General features: G+C 35.4%; 1 protein-coding gene and 1 pseudogene across 1 annotated transcript; both read right to left on the bottom strand.

Moving 5' to 3' along the window:
- Positions 1–17,237: 17,237 nt before the first annotated feature.
- LOC104089756 (protein TAP1-like) lies at positions 17,238–18,648 on the bottom strand. Its single transcript, XM_009594724.4, has 2 exons — positions 18,313–18,648; positions 17,238–17,467 (listed from the first exon to the last, which is right to left on the bottom strand). The coding sequence occupies exons 1-2, from the start codon at positions 18,566–18,568 to the stop codon at positions 17,412–17,414; spliced, it is 312 nt and encodes a 103-aa protein (XP_009593019.1). The 5' UTR covers positions 18,569–18,648; the 3' UTR covers positions 17,238–17,411.
- Positions 18,649–19,626: 978 nt separating this feature from the next.
- Positions 19,627–23,727, bottom strand: LOC104089755 (probable glycosyltransferase At3g07620; annotated as a pseudogene).
- Between the last annotated feature and the right edge of the window lie 1,083 nt (positions 23,728–24,810).

The raw sequence follows: 24,810 nt of genomic DNA, 5'->3' as shown, positions 1-24,810 counted from the left end.
TTCTTGAATGATAAATAAATTTTAAAGCCCATAAATGTAGTAACTCAAACAAAGTTCAAATCAATACTAATGCTAACAAAAAAAATTCAATTCAATACTAGGAATGACAATAGTGTTAGATAATTATTTTAGTTTTATATTGGTTTATAATGAAAATGCATAACTTAGTTTATCTTTTTTTTTTAGTGCTTAGTTATGTAATTAATATTAGTACTTATTAGCTATACTTATTTTAGCATGACCTATATAGTATTTTTAGATTATGTTAATTTTTATTATGGCTTATTAATTAGCAATATTTATTTTATGTAATTTTATTATTTTATCATTGTTATTGAATATTTTGTTAGCCCTAAGGTTTCACATACAGATTTTGATGATATCAAACCAACATATCTTAATCAAAGAACATTTACTTATGATAAATTTATTTTATACAGGTTTGTTAGTTGTGTAAGGACTTGGACAAAACATGAATGAAGACATTTACAAAGAAGGATTATTTTAATGAAGACCCGGACAAATATGGAAAAGAAGTTTTATGAAATCATCATAGAAATAAAAGGAATGAAGATGAGAAGGAGAATTATGTCACTAATCTAGCAAGACTGAATGGGCACATCAACCAAGATGGAATCTCGAAAGCATAAAGGAGGGATGAATTGAGAAAATATTCAAATGGGCAAAAGGATGTGACGTGGGTCACTAGTATTATTTTACTATCACAATCAAATAGAGTACAAAAGTCTTGAGATACCATAGAAGGAAACGCCTTTCACAAAGGAAGAAATATTTTATTAGAAGAAGATAGCATGGAATAATTTAAGAAGCAAATAAATTGGTCTAGTGAAGAAGGAAAGAAAATCACGTTGAAAAACTACAAGAAAGGATAATTGAAGAATGGTCTTTGATAGACAAGAATTATGGAAAGTCAATAATGGGTTCTTGAATAGCATATGGAGAAAAAGATCCAAAAGCAATTCCTTATAGTATTTAAAAGCCCATGTGAAGAGCTTCTTTATGAAAATATCTTTTTGGTCAAATCTAATCTCCTTTAGATTTAAAAGGTGCAAGCTTGTGAGAAGCAAAGAATAAATCGTTGGAAAAGTAATTCAGGAGATCCAAAACAAAGTGAAACGATATAATAAACATGATTGCAGTAAGTCAGGAGATTCAAAATGGAAGGAAAACATAACATAATGGGAGACAATTTGAGTCCTGCTCCTTTCTTTAATAAAGCATGGAGCACGAAAATTTGAGTGGGAAATACAACATAATGGGAGACAATTTGAGTGCTGCCCCTCTCTTCAATAAAGCATGGAGCATGGAGCACTCCCTGGATTTCGGGCATGGAGCACTTAAGTGAATCCAACTCATCTCTCATAAAGGAATCAGAGGCACCTCTCTTGAGCCAAATATCAGTAAAATATAACAAGTATTGAAATTTACTTTTAATAGATTTATTGTGTACACAAAAGAGTAAAGAAAGACTGAAAAATATTTGAGAGGCAGTGTGTCCTTAGAGATTGTGTCATTATTCGTTACTTTGGTGAGCGAGTGAAAACCAAAGAGTCGTTGTTGGTGAGCGAGTAAAAACTAACCTTTTGCGTTATTGGTGAGCGTGTTAAAACCAACCCTTGTTCGTTGTTGGTGAGTGAGTGAAAACCAACCTTGTAAACGTTGGTGGTGATGAAAATCACACAAGTTGTACACAACTCATATTACAAAGAGATCAAGAGATAACATCCTTGCAACCCAAGGAGACTGGAGTAGGATACCACATTGGTTCCAAACCAATATAAAATTTCTGGTGTCATTTACCTTACTGCTTTCATATATTATTATAAGCAATTACTGTTTGTTGAGATTAGTATTTGATTGAATCGAAGTACTAATAGTATTGTACAGTCTGTCTCCGCATCGGTCGACTAAGTGCATACTATAGTCGACTAGAAATTTTTTAACAGGCTACAATTCACCCCTCATCTTGTACTTTCAATTGGTATCAGAGCAGGTCGCACATCTTTATTTTGTTTGCTTAACAGCAAGTGAGAAAAGATTCATGACAGGTCATCAAATTACTGGAATCGCATTTCAAAAGGGATACTCAACAAGAAGGCCACTATACTATAATAGTCAATACTATAGCCATTGGAAAGAAAGAATGAAGGTTTATGTTCAATCAATAGATTATCTAGACTGGCTAGTTATTTAGAATGGACCTAGACCTATTCTGAAAAAAAGTGATGAAAGGAAGCTTGAAAAAGGGGAATCCTTATTTGACTACACAAGAGAACAGTTGGATATTATACGAACAAACGCTAGAGCAATCAACATGCTTTATTGTGCGATTAGTGAAGAAGAATATAAGAATATATCCACTTGTGAGACTGCTAAAGATATATGGGATATATTGAAAAATATCCATAAGGACACCAACAAAGTTAAGGAAATTGAATCCAAGTCAACTCTTGAAGAATATGAAGTTGGTGAAGATCGAGAAGACCTGGCTGTAATACCTAGGACGAAAAAAAAAGAAGAGTAGAAAGAAGCAACATAGAAAATCTCAATCCATCCAGAATTGTCAAAAGAACCGCAAGAATGAGGTTCAACAACAAGAGAACGTATGCTGCTACGAATGTGGTAAACATGGACATATGAAATTAAAATGTCCTAACTTCAAGAAGAAGAATCATAGAATCTCAACTTGGAGCGACGAGAATGAATCTGAAGAAGAAAACGATCACAAAAGAACGAAGAACCTATGTTTCATAGCAATGGGAGAAATTGACAAGGTATGTCCTACTCTATTACGTATTGCGATAAATGTGATGAATTGCAGAAAAATATTGAATTGGTTCTCAATGATCTTGAGAAAGTTCATAAAGAATATAATAAGTTGAGGAAAGAGAAGAAGAATTGGGAGATCCAACTTGAAGCATATAACAAGTTGATACATGAGAAAAAAAATTATGAGATCCAACTTGAAGAATATAACAAGCTGATACACGAGAAGAAAGATTGGGAGATCCAACTTGAAGAATATAACAAGTTGGGAAATGAAAAAGAAAGACTGGGATATTCAGCTTGAAGAATATCAGTTGGAGAACAACTTACTTCAAGAAGAAAATTTTGAGCTTCGCAAACATATAAGCAGCTTGCACAAATCCCCCAGCCACTACTTTGATCGATCAAATTCGTCTCCTTGGCTTAACAGCTATCAGTCGACTGAAAAGGATCTACTGGTAAACATCCTACCTTGAACAAGTTGACTGAGGAAAGTTCCAAGTCAACTAATAAGGCAGCTGCAGGTAAATATTATTCTTCTCGTATTACATGCCACTACTGTGGTAATTTTGGACATAAAGTATTTGCATGCAATTATGCAAAAAATTATGGTAGATCAAAATATGTTTGGAGAGTTAAACAGATATATGCATCTCCAATTACACCAGCTACTAACCCTCAAGGACCCAAAAAGATTTGGGTACCAAAAATAAATTAATTTATTTTGCAGGAATTCTAAGTCCAGCCATAAAAAGGAATAAATGATATTTGCATAACGGCTGGTCCAGGAACATGCTTAAAGATGCTTCAAAGTTTACACATACTCTATAGAGGATGAAGGAACCATTACACGTGCTGGTAAAACTTGAGTAACTGGTATCATTAAAGTTTATCCAAGTTTCTTTTAATGAATTATAAGGTGATGCGTATATAGTTATTTTTTTAAGTGTAATATGATAAGTATATATTGCTTGAGCTAACTAGCTGCATTATTTTATAATTTTATTTGGTATTATTTTTATCCCTGACTTAGAGATTTTAAATAGCACGAATGTATGTCTTGCATGAACCATGTCATTTGTATTAACATTAGGATAAACAAGCATACATACACTTTTTATGCCGTCATGTGCTTAAGAATTTTTTTTTGAGAATTACTTTTGATATTCATTCTCTTGGTGAGAGTATCAATACTTCTTTCAAATTCAAGAAGGATGTTTAACCTTAAGGCAAATAACTTATGCACATGTGGAGATACTTGACCATTCCTATGACTTAAAAGTTTAGAAGGTACATGTGTATGCTTCTATTGATGTTTTTGCCTAGGTTATATTCCTTAATAAGAAAATGATGCATTTGATCATAGATGTGAGTTATAGTATTTGTTTGACATTTTTTTGCGTCATACATGATTTCTCATATATTTAGTTTGGCGTCTGAATTGAATGCAGAATTGAAAAGAAAGCATCATTTTTGCATAAATTGTTATTATTGGCTTATATGTGATTTAATATTTTTTTATTGGATCTTATCATGAATGAAATTCTGTCTAAGCTTTGGGAAGGAAGAAAAATTAATTTTTTGTTATCTTATTCCCTTTGGTTGCAACTGTCTTAGTAGGACTCTTGGTATATTCCTTATTCATTACTACTTTCGATCTTATGAAATTCAGACTATTAATTGTAGAGAAATCTCAACATGCGCGCTTTCTTTACAATAATACTTTTCTAAGAAATTTATGAATAAGGATGGAGAACTTTCAGTGGATGGCTAGCAATAAACGGATAATGATACATCCATGCTAGTTGAACTAGACAGATACGAAGAAGCATTGAGCGATGAATGATGGATTCTAGCTATGCAAGATCTGTTGAACAAAGCTGAAAGAATAAAAAGTGTGAAAATCTATTATCAAGCAAAGGAGCTGCAATCATGGATATCCAACAAGAAGCTTGACGAGATTGGTAAGATTGTGAAAATTAAGGGTAAACTTGTAGCCCAAGGTTTCACAACAAGAAGGTTTGTTTCTTCATGGAGAATTTTGTTAGAATATTATTTTTCATGTGCACATTACAAATTTTATAAATTATCTCTGTATGGTTGTTGAAATATTTTTTAAATGGTTTAAAAATAGCAGAACTTTGTTCTATCGCCTTTCTCTGGAGTTAAAAGTTTTTGAACCACATTTTTTTTTGTGATCAAGACTCGTTATTATTTAAAAGAATTTCATGATTATCATTTGACAATTATTTTTTTAACTATGCATTTAAGAGCATATTTAGTTAATACTAACTAAAAGCATGACAAGCTTTAAGTATGATGGAGAATTAACCTTTATCTTCACATTTCAAATAATGTGAAGTAAAGAGAAAATTAGTAAGTCCACCGATCGAATAAAGTATCAAGGTATGACCGACTCTCTATTGCATTTCAAAAGATTTTCGGTTGACTTCTAAATTATGGCTTATTATATGCAAGAACTAATTGATTTGATCTAGTAGGATATTCTCAGATGTAAACCTTGTAGGCAATAAAGTGGACTGAAATAGAAATATTGGCTTGGAGATTTTTAATATTCTCATGTCATGAAAAAGATAAGTGTAAGGTTCAATAGGCTCATCTAGCCAAGAGTGAATATTTCTCCATGTGAAGCTATTGCAGTGTGCAAATATTTTCTTACATTGAGAAAAGAAAAGTTGACCTGAAAGTCAGAGATGAATCACTTGTTACTAATGACTTATTTTATGCTTGAAAATGGTTCTAAGACTGGATAAGCAAGATTATATGAATTCTTGCTGAGTGATGAATCCTTTAGAATATAGTTCTCATGATCATGTGTGAAGGATAGTTAATTAAAGGAGATATTCAAATAGTCATTTCATGGAGATCTACTCTACACTAGTAAAAAGAAAATGGGTTTCATAAGAATGATCCCATATTCTTTTTTTTCTTGGTAATATGAATACATGACCATTTCTTGACTCCTATATGCAATTAATACGTTGTAGTCTTTCTAAGTGTCTTAAGCTTTTGTTCAAAATTTTTGAAACTTTAACATTTGAGGATATCAAAAGTTTCTTAATCTTTTTAAACCATCTAGTGATTTTCAAGTGACTATGTGCAATTACATCTTCTTATATGCTAAATGATATTTTTTTTTAAAAACAAGTGTCTCGTGAGTTTTTAAATTTTTTCTACGTTTTATTCAAATGACTATACTATGTTTTCGATTAATTTTTTGTATATTGTGATTATGGATACTTGCTTACATAATTTCTTCAAGATGTTTCCGCCCTTTTGATGATGACAAGGGGGGGGGGGAAGATATAATACAAAACTTTACTTGCAAAGTTTATAGACAAGATGCATGAAGACAGGGGGAGTATATACAAAACTTTACTTGTAATATTTATAGACAAGATGCATGAAGACAGGGGGAGTACGACCAAGGAACTCTTAAAGTAAGGGAGAGAAAGCTCAACATTTCAGGGAAGTAACTAGTTTATCTGATATATTCTTTTATTGCGCTTTAATTAATTCTTTGATTAATTTTTTATGCTTTGTACCCAGTGGTTTGCCATCATTAAAAAGGGAAAGATTGTTAGCCTCAAGGTTTCACATACAGATTTTGATGATATCAAATCAATATATCCTAATCAAAGAACATTTACTTATGGTAAATTTATTTTATATAGGTTTTTCAGTTGTGTAAGGACTTGGACAAAACAGGAATGAAGACATTTACAAAGAAGGATTATTTTGATGAAGACCCGGACAAATATGAAAAAGAAGCTTTTATGAAATCATCATAGAAATAAAAGCAATGAAGATGAGGAGGAGAATTCTGCCGCTAATCTAGCAAGACTGAATGGGCACATCAACCAAGATAGAATCTGGAAAGCATAAAGGAGGGATGAATTGAGAAAATATTCAAATGGGCAAAAGGATGTGACGTGGGTCACTAGTATTATTTTACTATCACAATCAAATAGAGCACTAAAGTCTTGAGATACCATAGAAGGAAAAGTCTTTCACAAAGGAAGGAATATTTTATTAGAAGGAGATAACATAAAATATTTTAAGAAGCAAATAAATTGGTCTAGTGAAGAAGGAAAGAAAATCAGGTTGAAAAACTACAAGAAAGAATGATTGAAGAGTGGTCTTTGATAGACAAAAATTATGGAAAGTCAATTATGGGTTCTTGAATAGCACATAGAGAAAACGATCCAAAAGCAATTCCTTATAGTATTTAAAAGCCCATGTGAAGAGCTTCTTTATGGAAATATCTTTTTGGTCAAATCTAATCTCCTTTAGATTTAAAAGGTGCAAGCTGTGAGAAGCAAAGAATAAATCGTTGAAAAAATAATTCAGGAGATCCAAAACAAAGTGAAACGATATAATAGAAATGATTGCAGTAAGTCAGGAGATTCAAAATGGAAGGGAAACACAACATAATGGGAGACAATTTGAGTCCTGCTCCTTTCTTTAATAAAGCATGGAGCACGAAAATTTGAGTGGAAAATACAACATAATGGGAGACAATTTGAGTGATGCCCCTTTCTTCAATAAAGCATGGATCATGGAGCACTCCCTGAATTTCGGGCATGGAGCACTTAAATGAATCCAGCTCATTTCTCATGAAGGAATCAGAGACACCTCTCTTGAGCTAAATATCAGTAAAATATTATGGGCATCAATGAAAGACCAATCTACAACAACTCTCAAAACTCGCCTATAAGAAAATTAGCAAGCTCAAGTATTAGATACGCAGCCTTTTATACAATTGTCTATCTATTTACCCTAAAAATTGAGTAACAATTAAGCTTATATTGTGGTTTTAAGGATATATGATTTAACTCAGTACCAATTGATAAACAACGAATTAAATAGATAAGTTGGACAATAAAATAAATCAAACCGGTCTGCAAACAATGCCTTGACCTCGATTCGATATAGTCTCGAGGTTAGTTAATAAGAAGAGTAGATGATGGAACAAACAACGATGAACAGTAAGTAACATAAAGAAAGTAGCGTATATATATATTCTTATCAGTGAATAATGATTCTTCTCCTTATAAGTAAATGGGATCCCTCTTTATATAATAGAGGAATCTTAAATAAGGTACAACTCTAATAACGAAAGTAGATCCTATGATTGACACTAATAACCGCTTTGATTTGATATGTTCCGGGATTTTCGCCGTGATCTTCGACCGGTTACTGATATCTCGCCATTCCGTTATTACGCCTTACTCAACGTCAGTCATGCTTGATCTTGATTGTTGCTGGCCTCGATCTCAATAAATACTTCGATCTCCAGGCTTGATGTTCTATCTTCGAGCTCGAGCCCGATCTATTATGAGGTTACCCTCGGGGCAACTCCCCTGCCAACAAAATCGGGTATGACCGATTTTGACCGTATACAGATAGTCCCCTCATTTTTTAGAGTGTAACGAGAAGAAACGAATTTGAGACTTCGATTTAATACCTCGATCAATTATGACATCAATATCGTGACATAAGCGATTGAAGCATCGTGTCTGCACAGTTCCCAAGGTCATTAATTAACGCCGATTGATGGTCGGCCACCAGTGCTTTCAAACCATCAAAGTGGCTATTATAAATAGACCACCTTCATAATCTTCTCAAACTTTACTTTCAAACTTCTTCTAATCTTCAAAAGCTCTTCTATTCTCTTCAAGTTCATCAACTTTGCCGGTTTCCGTTTGCCAATCTCTTATTAAACAACAAATTCCGCCTTCTCCTTCCTTAAACCTCATATAGCAATGGAAAAATACATCAAAGACCGCTCCTCAAGAGGAAAAGGCCTCATCATCTGCGGCTGGCCGGTGACAAACATTGGTGGAGCCACATATCGAAGAGTGCTTCCCCAGGCCATGTGAACTTACTTCCGACTTTTAAGTCGAAAAACCCTCTTTGGTTCCTGGCCGATGCGAGCCCATGTCTAGATACATCTGTTCGATATCCGAAGGCGATCTAGAGCAGGTGAAAAAAGACTGCCACTGGGAGAATAAAGAGGTGGTGATTCCTACCTCTGAGGAGTACATCACCACTCATGTGAAATGGTTCTTAAGTGTATATACTTAACCTTTCACACTTGGTTCCATCGATCCTGTCATAATCGACTTCTGTCGCCAATACCGGGTAATCCTAGGCCAGATCTACCCCTCTTTTAGGCGCATTGTCATTTTGCTCAGATTCTTCTCGAGCAAGGTCGAGGGGATGTCTTCCACCCTCTATCATCTCATTAGGCTATACAGTCCACGTCTTTATCAGGGCGAACTGATAAGGCTTCAGCGCCAGGCCACGAAGGTGCTGTTCTCGAGCATAGACGAGGACAAGGACTGAGGATGGATGGGCCGGTTTGTTCGAGTCAGGACCTCCGACTTAATCCCCACCGAGAAGATGTCATTCCCCGAAGAATGGAACATGAAGTGTAAGTAGAACCTCACGTATAACATTTGATTACTTGTTATGTTTCCTTTACCTCTTCTCATCTATATTCTTCTTTATGGTGCAGCTTCCCCCTAGTTTCCTGGTGTAGTCCCGGTCCTTGCAGGTTGGGTTTGACAACTGGTTTCAACCTCTTCGTATGTTGAGCGCTCGTGGCGCGATTTGACCAAGGATCGATTGGAGGCCAAAAATCATGGTAAGTTCCCATGTCCGTGTTTGATGCTTTTATGTGAAATACTTCTTTTTAACTTGATTTCTTCTCATACAGGTCTTGGAGACAATGTCGTCATGAGGTCGCCTCCCCCCGGGGAAGAGGAGGTCCTAAAGCCGACCAAAGACAAGAAAAGGAGAAGGGCCTCGCCTCCAGATACTCCAAAGCCCAGGAAAAGCAAGGCTCGAAAGTCGAAGACTGTTCCCGTTGCTCTGTCTGCCGATGTAGTCCAAACACTACGAGATGAATACGAGGAGAGAGAAGATGCCGACTGCCTGCTGGTGGCTCAGAAGCGGGGAGGCATCGAAGCTTCGAGAACTGCTGAGCCAGTGACGGTCGAGGAGGTTTAGCCGCAGATCGAGGTGATCTCGGAGGAATGTCCGAGCAGAGTCCCCGAGTCATCGGGTGTTGATGATGCCTCCTATCGTGATGAGCAACCGCCGGGTGTGCCCGAAGGGTCTAGTTTTGAGGCCCTTCAAAGAGAGAAGAATGCCCCAAGTGACTCGCTCGGGGAAATTAACATTGATGATTCTCCACCCGGCCCCACGTTCTCTAAGGGGCAATTTCGGGATGCTCGGTCCATGGGGACCCCCGATGTGGGGACGGCCCCCGAATGGGATGATATATTTTGCGGCTGCTTCGCAGGGGTCGATGATGTTCCCGACCTGGATGCATCACTCATTTTTGATGAGGCTCAGCGACTTCTGAACCAAGTGAGTTTTAGCCCATGTTACCATGTTTGCGTTTGTTCTTATTTCTCTAAGTCTGATTTCCTTCCTTTCTGTACAGGCTACGGTGCTCCATCGAGAAGCGTCCTCCAAATACCGAGCTGAGCTGGCCCGATGTGAGGCTGATCTCAAAAAGCTTATGGAGGAGAGAGACACCCTCAAACTCCTCTATATGCAAAAAGAAGAGGAGATCAAGAGTATTCGAGCCGAGCTGACAAGAGCTCATCAAGATCAGACCGAGCTCATTGAACGGGTAATGTAAATTTTTGGGAGCTTGTTATGTATTAACTTGATATTGGCGACTAACACTTTGATCCTGTAGGTTCAGCAGAAGGCCGAATTAGTTGAGCAGCTTTGTGAGGAGGCCAAGATGAAAGAGGCAGAGACTTTGGGGTGGAAGCAGAACATGGACTGTCTCTTCTCGGAGAAAGATGCAGTTCGGGCCCAACTGTCTTCGGTTGAGTGTCAACTCCAAAGTGTGGAGGAGGAGAACTTGGCCCGAGCCTAGAAGGTTGAAGAGCTCGAGACTCGGTTGGCCGCTGAGCTTGCAAGGGCCACATCCGAGGAAGAGGCACTTGTGGCCTCCTACCGAGCCAACGCTGAAGCTGCTAACACTCGGGCAAAGGAAATTTCTGACGCTGCTGAGGCTAGATTGTCCCGTGTTGCCGAGCATGCTAGGCGCCAGTCTCGAATAGAGACTCTTGAGGAGGTACATGCTCGTGGCTTCGACTTCACGACTGATATCGAGAGTGTGAAGGTTTTGGAGGACAAGGCCGGAGCTTTGCTTTCCGATGATGAAGACTCTGCGAGTGGATCCTAGAGTGGAGGAGATGAAGATGAAGCTCCCGAAGATGCGGCTCCTGAGGCGGACTAGGCACTTAGGATTTTTCTCCTTTTGTTTTTTGTGTAAGACCCTGTGTGGTCTTTGTAAATACTTTGCATATATGAAAGATTCCTTTTCTTTCCGTTTCGTCTCTGATTTCTGATTTATGATAAATTCTGTTTTGCCTTTGCCTTGTGAAAACTTTGTTGCAATCGAGTTGTTGTAGCCTCTATAATCGAGTGAGCAATAGCTCGAACTCAGAGTAGAACAAACCCTTAGGTTTTTTAGTTAAGCGAGGGCGAGTCCCCGAGCTCAACAATATGTTCGGGATTTGTATTTCGGATAGCTTGATCGAAGCCGTAATTGTACTGTTTTTATAGCCGAGTCCGAGTAAGTTTCGAACTCACAGTAACAAACCCCTTAAGGTTTTATATCAAATAATGATGAATCCCCTTAAGTCAGTTTTATTTGAGCTCGGAATAGTGGAACTCTTATATCCGAATTGAGTGAGAACAAAATCTCGAACTCTAAGTGTATTGGCCCTTAGGCTCTTTAGATTGAGCCGATATGGCCTCTAAAAGATGGCTATTGTTTTCCTTTTTTGGCTTAGAAGACTTAGTAAAAAATTTCTTTATGCCTTATCACGTATTCTTTACCCATTGGGTTTTTTGAGGGTTCGATGTCGATTGAAACCCCTTTGCTTTTTACGCCTTAGCACGTTTGTGTTAAGATAATTTGATACCTCTTAAGGTTTTTTGAGGGCTGATTTTATCAAAGCCCTTTTGATTACTTGCCGAGGGTAGCCTTTTTTAACCGTTTTTTCAAAGAATTTGAAGGCCTATTTTTATTGCGGGATTCGGACGTCTCCGAGCCGCCTTAATTTGGCCGTAGCCTTTGGGTATGCCTATTGGGCTTATTTTCCAAAAACACTTCGAACTTAGTCCCCGAGAATGATGGCCTTGGCCTATAGATCGAGGGGTGCCTCTTTGAGGTCTTATGAATTTGAGTTTAGATTACTCGAATATGTCGATCGTTGACGACAGTCCCCGAGTGTACGAGGTATATTTGCACTTGCCTCTTGAGCCATTTCTCACAAAATCATAAGTATGGAGCGTGTATAGTAGAAAATTTTCTTTGAGACACAAGATGTTTGATATAGAGAGAATGCTTATTTGTATAATTTATACATGCGTACATATTTTTCCATCAGGGCTCGACTACTCTATATGGATACGGTTCATTCGACCGTTTGGCCCAATACAAAGTTTTCCTATCAAGACCCTTTGACACGAAGTATTTTCCTCAAAAGTGTAACATCCGAGGGTGATGCCCTCCAGTATTCGAGGTTGATTGTAAAGAAGCCTTGGATACTGTTGAATTGTCCACGGTGGGTGCCAAACTGTTTACCCTAAAAATTGAGTAACAATTAAACTTATATTGTGGTTTTAAGGATATATGATTTAACCCAGTACCAATTGATAAATAACAAATTAAATAGATAAATTGGATAATAAAATAAATCAAACCGATTTGCAAACAATACCTCAACCTCGATTCGAGATAGTCTCGAGGTTAGTTAATAAGAACAGTAGATGATGGAACAAACAACGATGAACAATGATGAACAATAAGTAAAACAAAGAAAGCAGCGTATATGTATATTCTTATCAGTGAATAATGATTCTTCTCCTTACAAGTAAATGAGATCCCTCTTTATATAATAGAGGAATCCTAAATAAGGTACAACTCTAATAACGGAAGTAGATCCCATGATTGACACTAATAACTGCTTTGATTTGATCTGTTCCGGAATTTCTGCCGTGATCTTCGACCGATTACTGATATCTCACCATTCCGTTATTACGCCTTACTCGACGTCAGTCATGCTTGATCTCGATTGTTGCTGGCCTCGATCTCAATGAACACTTCGATCTCTAGGCTTGATGTTCTATTTTCGAGCTCGAGCCCGATCTATTATGAGGTTACCCTCGGGGCAACTCCACTATCCAACTACAAGTTCTTTATTCTACTCTTAACAAGTATTGAAATTTACTTTTAATAGATTTACTGTGTACACAAAAGAGTGAAGAGAGACTGAAAAGTATTGGAGAGGCAGTGTGTCCTTAGAGGTTGTGTCATTATTCGTTACTTTGGTGAGCGAGTGAAAACCAAAGAGTCGTTGTTGGTGAGCGAGTAAAAACCAACCTTTTGCGTTGTTGGTGAGCGTGTTAAAACCAACCCTTGTTCGTTGTTAGTGAGCGAGTAAAAACTAACCTTGTAAACGTTGGTGGTGAAAGTTAAAAATCACACAAGATGTACACAACTCATATTATAAAGAGATCAGGTGATAACATCCTTGCAACCCAAGGAAACTGGAGTAGGATACCACATTGGTTCCGAACTAGTATAAAAATCATGGTGTCAATTACCTTACTGCTTTTATATGTTATTATAAGCAATTACTGTTTGTTCAGATTAGTATTTGATTGAATCGAAGTACTAATAATATTGTGTAGGCTGTCTCCGCATCAGTCGACTAAGTGCATACCATAGTCGACTAGAAATTTTTTAACAGGGTACAATTCACCCCCTCTTGTACTTTCATATTTTAGTATAATGCTATGACCATATTATTGTGTTAGTTTCTTGGAAAATACATTAAATAGTTGTATTTTACTAGGACTTAAAAAATATTTAGAGTACAAGTTACATATTTTATGCTACGAAGACTTTGCAGAAAAAAATCCGAAAATCCGAAAAAATCTGAGAAAAAACGAGATTGAAAACCCCGACTTTATTGGTTTGGTTTGGTTTATAAATTTAAAAACTCGACACCATTGGTTTAGTTTGATAATTGAAAAATGCGAATCAATCCGACCTATGTACCCATACTAAACATATCCAAGAAATGCAAAAGGAAAAACTGTAAAATATATATATGCGAGACACTTTTTGACTTTTTGTATAGTGTGTTGATAAGCCTTATCCTTCCATGATATCTTAGAAAAATATACTATTAGGTTCAACTTCTTCTAATCCATTCCCTTTTCCCCCCTTCCAATGCATTACCCGTTTTATTAGTAACTGATCATTCAGCGGGTTACAAAAAAAAGAACAAAGTTGGTTCAGGTTAATTCTATTACCAACCTCGGATCAGTGTTTATATTTCCTTGGTTTTTTAGCTTTAATAGCTTTAATGAGGTTTAAAGTTTAAACCAATGAGCACAGTGCAGCATTCCCACTTCAGTAGGATAATTAGTATACGTCGAATTCAAGCAACAAGATCCAAAATTAACTAACAATCCAATGTAGTTATTTGGAACCTAATGCCCTTAGTTTGTGTAATTAATTGCGGGATATATCAGAACAGGTGTAGCAATTTGTTATGTAATTGCAGCATCTGGGTGTCTGTAATGGATCCATATTTACTGAAGAAGATAGAGATTGATTCCAACGACAAACAATATCGGATACAAGGAAAATGAACTAAAAAAGGAAAACAAGAATGGAGGGAGGTTTCAGAGTGCTCCGACAAGATCTAAATCAAATTAAAGAGGTTTCAGAGTGCTCCCCATTTTATATCCATATTAGCCTTATCTTAGCCAGGGTCCCAAATGTCATTTGACAGGTTCTTTGGCGGATATTTGAGCCTACTTCTCTTTCTAATGGATCCACTTTCACCGCCTTTGTTATCTTGGGCAGCATTCATAGACTAAAGTAGTATAAAATTTCTTACATACTTGATCCTTTTTTAACTATTATTTAAAAAAATAACATCATTTATTGTTTATTTCATAAAGAGCACTTTTTTTTCATTATTAGCATATTACCAAAATTAAGCCCAACATTCATCTTTTTCGCTCCATTTTTTAAAATCTTATGCATATGCGAATGCCACATAAATTCAAGATGTATTGATTTATACGTCTTTTATACTTTGTATATCAAGTATCACTTTAATTCAAAATGTATTTTCATGTATATAATTTTTGTATATTTATTTGTGAAGTGCCATCTTATTTTAAGATATATTTTTAATGTATATTTCAAATATATTTTATATGTCAAGTGCCATTTTAATTCAGGATGTATTTTTTTTATATATATTTTGTATATTTATATGCCATCTTAATTAAATTTAAGATATATTTTTTATGTATATTTCACATGTCTAAGTGTCATCTTAATTAAAGATGTATTTTTATGTATATTTTTTGTATATTTTATATGTATTAATTCAATATATATATTTTTTATATATGTTTTGTATATATTAACGTATATTATTATCGAAGTAAGATCTTTATATTAAGAAAGGAAGAAAGAAGGAAGAGAAAAGCTTAAGAAAGATAATTAAAAAGAAAACGAATGGAACAAATTTAGAAAATATATTGGATTCGGCAGAAAATAAAATTAAGAAGACAAAGAAAAAGAAGGAAAGCTAATAGATAAAGAGAAAAAAAGGCATGATTTTTGTACAGAGAATTATTGACTTTCCATTCAAATTGCTTATGTTTAGAGATTAATAATTAATATTCCTATTTTAATTGAATTGTGTGCTACAAATATAAATATTTTTCTGCCACAACTGTAATATTGGATTTCATGCTACGAATTTGTTATATTTCTTTTTAAATTGTGACAGTTATGTAAAGTTCCCTAAATTATATGACACACATAACTAATTATTCTTATGCAACAATTCGAAAATAAATGAAGCTATTGACGCATATTCCTTTGAAGCTTCGAGGCAAATTGAGATCATTGTTTTTTTTTAATGAAAGTAGAAATGAGGTGTTATTTATCTGATATTAGTCAACTGACTATAAGAGTTACATGATATAATTTCTCCAAATATAAATAACACCTAGAAATCTTCATAGGGAGTTTAAAAAATGATGTCCGATATTGCAGTAGTCAGCGCTTGTTGGAAGTGAGGTTCATCTGAAAAATATTTTGAAATAGTAGATATGATAAAGTTTTAATATCACTGTTAAGAGAAGCTGCGGTTTAATTAAAATTATTTGGATTTTACAAGTGCTGAACTGCTTTACTAGTATAAAAAGATCTGTTATTTTTTTTTCAATTTTTTTATTAACGTAGTAACAAGTATGTTGAGTTCTCAATTAGAATAAATTAATCCTCTTCTTTTGAAAGCTATTTTTATATTTGTTTATTGTATATCTGTTTTAAGAAACATAAAGTGAATGTTAGTTTTCTCTCTGCTATTTTCGCAGAGGTCGATAATGTAATGTTTTTTTCTTTATCGAGTCAAGTTTTAAAAGTATCATTCGTTTATTCTGCTCGTATTAAGAATGGATGCATAATTTCTACAATTTCAGAGAAACAAGCTAATTGCACTCCTATAAATGCAATTTAACGTTATACTTTCCTACTGATGTTATCAAATTTTGACACTGAAGTAACAGAACAAAAATTATAATTATCATATTTAATTTGAGAAATAGTGTGTTAAAGGTTTCATAAAATTAACTACACTCATTTAACCGCATATCTTTTTTTAATATAATGAACAAGTAAAAGTAAACAACATATTAGACCAAGAAATTAAAGCCTAATATGGGGGGCACGGGCCTATTAGGACCAAGTGGAAGACTTTATTTTGTTATTGAAGAGTAGAGATGGATCATATATATGCTTGTTCTTCATTACTTTTTCGGTATTGGCTAAAGAATGGGATAATTTATTAACCTTTGTTTTCTTGCATTAGGTAAATAATTGAGAAATGTATATTTATAGCTGACATAATAAATAATTTTTTTTATATATGTGTATATATTATATACAAAAAATATTCATATTTTATATATTTTTCGGTTAGCCAATGCAATTAGTTTCAACCAACCAGCCAATTTTGTATTTTGCTAAAGAGAATTTTCAGTAATAAGCTTAACTTCTTAAATATAAAATTGGATCATTAGAACAGGTGTAGCATCCCTAAAGAACTATTTTGCAGTTGCTTTAGATTAGTCTTAAGCAAGTAATTAGGGTCAAGAATGACTTCATCTTATGAGTTGCGCGCGCAACTAAGAATAAATGTTCTGAATTAAGACCCTTTTGATATTTGGTGTAGACTTGCATATGTTACAATGTAGCAACAGCTTAATATCACAAACTTATAACTGATCGTTTTCTATCGATCCATTAATTTAACAAATTTGAAAAAACTATTAGCAAATATTCTCACTGGAACTCCCACCAAATAAAATCTGCAGTTATATAACGTCTGTATCATATGATCCAAATTCTTTAGACAGAATTGAAAGCTGAAACTCACTAATTAAAAGAAAAATAAACAGAAATAGAGGACTAGAATTATGAGGCATTTTTTTGTGTGGGTAAGCTGTGTCATTATAGAACTAGAAATTTAGCAATGATCATTCTTCCGGCAGCTGGAGACGCAGCCCTCCAGTCTCTCTTCATCTGCAATGATATATAAGCACCAAATTGAAGAGATGAAAATTCATTTATAGAAAATAAAACTACATAAAAAAATTGTCAGCAAAATATAATATTTCAAAAATTCAAGAAAAATTCATCGTCGGGATACTATTTTTCCTAAAAAGTCATTATATTGATGTGGAGAACTATTCTTCATGTCCAACAAGCTTGTCCAGAAACTTGTTCAAGTTTGTTCAAATAGATTAACTGTAGAAAATGCTGGAGAAAGTATCCACTTTTGGCTTCACATAATATTTCCAAACGATGAACAGAGAGCCAGGATTTGAAGTTTATAGGTTTAGGGTTCTAGTACTGTTAAGTTACTGAATTCTAAATTAATATTTCACATGTCTAAAAAAGATTGACACTATCTCCTTATTAGTCTGTTCCAAAAAGATTAACACCTTTCAATATTTCCTTAATAGGAAGCATTTAAAGCCACACAAATGTTATGGCAGGTTTCAGACCACAAGTTTCAAAAGTTTTACTGTCACACAAATGCTATGACTTATTTAAGACCGCATATTTCAAAAGTCTTTATTTATTTATTAAAGTTTGTGTCAAGTCAAACTAAAACAATATGTAATAATTTATATATATTCAATGAATTTCCCAAGATAAACACATAATTTAATTTCGATCAAAACTTCTGGGTTCGGTCATAGTCTAGCTCTGTGGATGGATGTGTTATGTGCATACAAATGCAGTCATTTGTACTTGCAAACAATGTGTACATATTTCACACTAGACGTAAAATGACGTACTAACTTTTGACAACAATATTATCCAAGTTAAACATGACAAGTAAAAAGGAACGGATGAAATACCATTCTTGTAGTCAACACAATGTCCAAGAATGCATCGGAGATTGCAATAGCGGACTTCAGAAGGAGGCGTAGGTGGAACGCAGTGAAGTGGGCAGAATTTAAGACAGGCAGCAGTTGCTATACCAGTTATCTTGCATTCGTTCATGCAAACTTGTATACATTTCACCTCCATCAGATTGGCCATACTCAATTCCCCTTCAAATATAGCCATAGCTGTCATCATTGTTAGCATTAGGGTCAGGTATTTCATTTCCATTTCTAGCTAGCTAGGAGTTAATTATATCTAAAAATGCTATACTTTGTAATGCAAGTCAGGCTCTGGGAAAGGCATGCATATATAGTGGAGTATTTGCTTCTTTTATTCTTTCTAGAATGTAAAATTTTGGTTTTAATTGGTTAGTTCATTTGCTCAATATGAGAAGGGATAAGTGCAAATACAACTATGTTGTGCTACCTACTTTTTCTTCCTAATTGTTATCTTCGGGTTGATCATCTAACATTCATGGGACTTTGAAAATCTTAGTTTAGTAATATATGGTGGCTAAAAACGACTGATCAAACTACAGTTGCATATATTTGTCTCGAGTTTTTACTGTCCCTATTAGAGGATTTATTACTTAGAATAGTATAAAACTTTTGGTGAGAGAGATCTGAATTAAATTTTAGGGGAATTAGTATTACTTTCACTAATCTAATTTTTATGTCAAGATGATCTATTGAAACCTTTTTAAACTCCCAGTAAATGGAATCTCTCTAAGGAGAACGATTTAATGCTATCCACGTTAATTCTTCTTCCAATACTTTGTAGAAATGCTCTTTCTTTTGTCCAAGTGCATTTTTCAACCTGTCATTTAATAATAAAAATGATTCATATTGTAATATATAAAAGTTATTTGTGATGATTAGTTTAATGCTATAAATTACTATTGTAAACCATCGTTTTCTAAAAGGAAAAAAATTATTTGTTTTCTACCAAAATTACCCAATGAAAGAACACCAGAAAAAAGAGTATTAATTTAATTCGTGTTGTATTTTCGCTTTAAGCTTTCCCCTAAAAATTTGAAGTACAATGATAACCAGGAAGCTTCAACTAGCAAAACCAGTTACTAATGTTCCTTTAGAGCCTGTTTGGTGCAGTAGTAGAATAGTATAAGGATAAAAAACAATATTAATGCCCAAAATTATCTTGCTACTGATCTTGATCAGACCAAAGAAAACTGAAAAGCCATTTAAAGAAATCTCGCTACGATGTTTGTAAATTAGCAAAATTTCTTATAATGCATCGGATCATCAATTCCACTTTCACATAGAGAAGGGAAAAAAGGATCATAAATTCCATTGCGATACTTTAAGGCCAACGGCTCTACAATGCACTAACGCAAGAACAAGATTAAGAAAAAGAGAAAAGAAAATGAATCAAATGAACTGTCAGGCTAGCAAAGAATTTCAGTGTCAATCCACTTGAGAGAAATGTGGCGAGTATGGAAAATGCATTAGGAAGATAGCTAGGAAGTTCTTCTATAGGTAAATGGCAACAATAGGTAAATTATTAGAGCATTAGACAAGTATACACGAGGCTGCAAAGAAGAACGATACTATCAGGTATCAACACTGCTACGTTCAGCTCGCCAACAATAGCAACTAATTAAAGCTTAAGCAGTTACCAGGCAGTTTCACGCATAGAACAGAATATGATCTTTCAAGCGTTCAAATCATCTGGGATATGTGTGTTTCCTCTGCTCTACTCTATGCGAAGTCCTTTATCGGGATTTGCTCCTACCGATGTCCCTCCATATCAAAAATCCTCAAGCCCTTTGACATCCTTATTCAGATTTTACCTGAAATACTCTGTTATACCAAATTGAGTGAAGGATCATGTGAAACAAGTCATACTTTACAGGATTTTTGTGCCAAAGGAAATACTGTTGAACGATCTTCAGCCTACGCTGCATCTCCATGTACTTCTCCTCAGGAATTGAGAGAAGAATGTTTCTCAAGTCTGGAACATCTTTCTCCAAAACAAAGACAGAAAATGATTCCCAGTCGAAAACCTCAAAGAAAGGTGGCACATAATTATCTGATATGATCACAGGTACACACTCATAGTGTATGGACTCCACAACTCTTGGAGTATGTACTTCATAACCCCTGGCACAGATGCAATATTTGCTGCTTTTCATAAGTTTTCTATATTCAGTTTTACCTTCAGTATCACGAGGCATAGGTCCAAAAATCTTCATATCAGGTTCTTTGTCACTCCAATGTTGCAATAAGATAACCATGAATGCCTCCAGCAAAAAAGACAAGGACAGGTCTTGCTGAAGGAGGATTTCCTCCCAGATCTTTGAGCGGGTTTTCAGCTGAACGAACATAAGTTACTGGAAGAGAGACATCCTTCCCTATCTTGAAGCCTCCAGCTATATTTGAATTGCAGAGAGCTCTAACACAAGTTTCCATGCTCTTCCTCGTGAGTCGGGGTGCCTATAATGTGCTTTTACTTTTAGAAAAAGAATGATAGATTGCCACCTGACAGTACTCCAGATTTGTAAAAAAGGACACCGTCCAAGTTGCAGATTCAGAAAATGTCCTATGATTCTTCAACATTCTACCTTTTTCCAAAGAAATGAAAGAATCAAAAACAAAACTATATCTTTATACAACTAACGTTTTATTAAAAAGAAAAAAAAAAACTCCCTTACTGTTTTAATTTGCTTTCCTAAAGTTGTCAGAAAGAGGTTTCCGGGCAGAATGAGTAGATTGACACAATTAACTGCCAAAACACCATCTAATGCAACAATCATAATGGGATAGAGCTCAAGAAAAACCATACCCAATCATGACAAGCAGCAAAAAAATTATCAACCCCTTTGCTTCTATTCCAGAAATGATATTTTCTAGAAATTCTTCCAATGTAATTGCTGAGATGATTTTCCAAATCTTTCTGATGAGTAAAATTTTGCTCTGAAAGAGCTTGTCTTAGCCTCAGAGAACTAAAAGGCAAATAAAATAAGTGAGCCCTTTTGGGATCTTTCACAAGAAATTGTTTGTTTTTCTCCATCAGTTTCATAAACCACCCTTCAGAAGCGTAAATACCTCGTTGATATGGCTGATGGAATATTGGTTTTTCCCCTTCCCTATAAACATAAACTTTAAGGAGGCGTTCCATCAGCTCATAGCTCCTGCAAAAGGATCAAAGAATTCAACATCTGGTGCATGCTTTTCCCAAAACCAAGGCTGATTAGTTGACTTGATGAAAGTACAAATTGAAAACGTCTTTCAATTGGTTATAATGTATCACAATCTCATACCAACAAATGCAAAAACTCTATTCATTGGGCACAGGATACTACCTCCAACAGGTGGGTCACCTTGAAACAAAACTAAGCAGAAAAGAATATAACCATACATTTAGTCTGCATCATGGAACTAAGAAGATGAAGGGAGGTGAATAGATCCCTTTGCTTTTTTTCCTCGATATTTTCACATTAAGGAAGCAACGTCCCCAGTTGATAAACTTTTCTCAAGCTTCCTTTCCAACTTGCCAAATTCATAATGTTATAGCTACATTTGCACTATATTGCAGGAGCAGGAAAACTCGAGAAGATTTTAGTGATGAATAAATGCGTTGCAATCCTATTCATATCTCTACTAAGATATAACAGCCGAAAGTCCCTCGGCTCGAGAGGATGAATAGAAAACAATCAAATATCAACAACAATAGCCAGAAAATGATAATAATAATGTAAGGACCAGAAAAGTAGATGGAAGAAAGCAATAGCACCAGCAATAGCGATAGCAATAGCAACAAGCAGTAACCACGACAAGATACTACAAAATTGAAGCGGAAGATAGTTAGAAAACAACCATAATACTAGCAATCAAAGAACAACGACAAGATACTAACAGACTAGCCCTAAACAACCCGGAAAAGATCAGAAAAATGACCGACTACCTACTACCCTTCTCCCCTAATTTTCGACCTCTACACTCTACTATCAAGGGCCATGTCGTGCTAGAGTCGCGCCATGTCCTGCCTGATCATCTCTCTCCAATACTTCTTAGGCTGTCCTCTACTCTTCTCATACTCGCCAAAGCCAACAGTTCCAACCTCCTAACTGGGACATCTAGGCCCGAACCATCTAAACCTGAACCATCTAAGCCTCGCTTCTCGCATCTTGTCCTCCATGGAAGCCACGCCCACCTTCGCCCGCCTCAATCCTAACCTTATCCAACCTAGTGTACCCGCATATCCATCTCAACATCCTCATTTCAGTTACATTTATCTTCTAAATATGCAAGTTCTTGACTGACCATCACTCAACCCCATACAACATAGTCGGTCTAACTACCGGTTTGTAGAACTTACCTAGATAAAGCATCTCACAATACATTAAAATCATGAATACATTGATATTAAGTAGTAACTAAGAATCAAAAGTAAATCCAGTCACCTCGTAAACTTGGAATAATTTCGAAAGATAGATGCATGAACTTCTGGAACGTTTCTAATTATCTGAGAATTTTCAATCTGAAACTTTGCATTTCGGAGTTCCAGTTCACGTGCAGAATGCCATTGTGATCTCTACAACCAGCAATTCAAGCAGTTTAGATAACAAAAATGAATTGATAATTAATCTCCACTCTGACTAGAATTGACATCTGCAACAGTCATACCACTAAACTAATAGAATTCTGCAGCAGTAAAGAGTTCATGTAGGAGATTGATGTCGGTCTTCTTCTTCTTTTACTCTGCAATATAGAGGCACCAGCAGCTCGTAACAAATTAGAATTGGCATCCGCTGTCTGATTTTTAATTAGCCCTTTATCATTAAATGGTACGGACGTCTTGGCTACATCAGATGAAATTGAATTACCAGTATCTGAAATCACATTCTCCCAACCAACTGGAGGAGCTGCAGATGACTTAAGCTGCAAAAGCTGAGCCGATTGATTCCTTATTTCCCCTTGTATCGAATATATATTTATGTTCAAATGAAAGCCTATTATTGAATTTGCATACGATCTCTTTTCTGGCCAAATAGTCGAGCTTCCAGCATTTGATAAAACAGAAATGTAATTTTCATATGGAAGTGCAAGTAGTTGGGATAGCAGCGCAATAACAGCAATCACAACTCCAAAGATTGATAACAATTTAACGCTCTGGACACAGCACAACCTTTGAAATTGAAGTCCATTCTCCATATGGAATTAGCAAAAACTATTTTGCAGAGTCAAAATCCAGCAGTTTGCAGAGAGTCACCTCTATTCTGAATTAACAAACAATAAGGGGACTACATTTGGTTCAGTTACTTACCAAACAATTGAGAAATTAACTATGTAAACCATAAAATCCAAAATGTCAGTAACATTGGCAAAGAACAATAAGTTGTTAGACCTAAAAGTGTGTGGGGGGGGGGGGGGGGAGCGAAAGTTACCTAATGAAGCTGAAAGTGAGGCTAGGCTGACCTTAGCTTAACTCGGACAAAAATACGACCCCAGCCCAGCTATGGAGATTTATGTTACCGATACTTTGGTGCCGACAACACATTTTAAGAGATAATTTGGTCCCGGGCATGCGAGTTTAGTTATACTGTGATTAGTTATGTTGAGATTAGTTATATTAAAATTATTTTTTATGATTGTTTGGTATGTTATATTAATCCTAGAATTATCTATTTTATTGCTTTATCGTGAAATAACTTATCCTAGAATTATTATTTCGTACTCTCGTAGGCATAAATTATCTCAGTACAAGAGATAAGGAAGTAGTAAATTTTTGCTTATCTGTCGTACCAAATGATCCCGGATAGAGTACTGTGGTCCTCCGCCATTAAGCCCGTTACATGGGAAAAGTCAAATTTATCCGGTATAATTTGAAATTGACGGGCAAGATGAGCGTAGGATACCATTCTCTCTCGGCACAAGTTAGTGATATTTTATACTTCAATGCCACACAACAGGGGGTAATTTGTGTGGTGTCCAATTTTCGCGTGCACTGATTATTGAAGGACCTGGTTCTTCTATGTGTTCTTTATACTACTTTTGCGAAAATAGTAAATGCGGAAAGTAAAGAACATAAGTATTTTTACATAGAAAACACTCGACTCAAAAGGTAAAAAAACCACGACTTACTACTCAGTAGGATTTTCCCTCAGCACTTCATCAAATCACTGAGCCAAAACAACATTTACAAAACTCTTTGTAAACCTAAGGATTACCTCTAATCCCGTTGTAGCAACCAACTTTTAACTATTGCGACAACTTCAAGTTAACTCTAACTTCAAGTTAACTCTAACTTGAATACTTAGAGTACCTAATACAATTGCCTCTAGATAAAACTGAAAGGTACAATTTGAAAATACCTACTACAATGAATCTAGAATAAACGACAGACACTTGGAACTGGTTCTTCTATCTGGTTCATGTAGTTTCAGATTCTCACACTTGACTCACGCAAGAATTACTTGCAAAATGCCTTGCTATTTTGCTCTCAACTCA

The sequence above is a fragment of the Nicotiana tomentosiformis genome, chromosome 6 (assembly GCF_000390325.3).
Source record: "Nicotiana tomentosiformis chromosome 6, ASM39032v3, whole genome shotgun sequence".
Taxonomy (NCBI): domain Eukaryota; kingdom Viridiplantae; phylum Streptophyta; class Magnoliopsida; order Solanales; family Solanaceae; genus Nicotiana; species Nicotiana tomentosiformis.
This window is presented reverse-complemented; position numbering and strand designations above follow the sequence as displayed.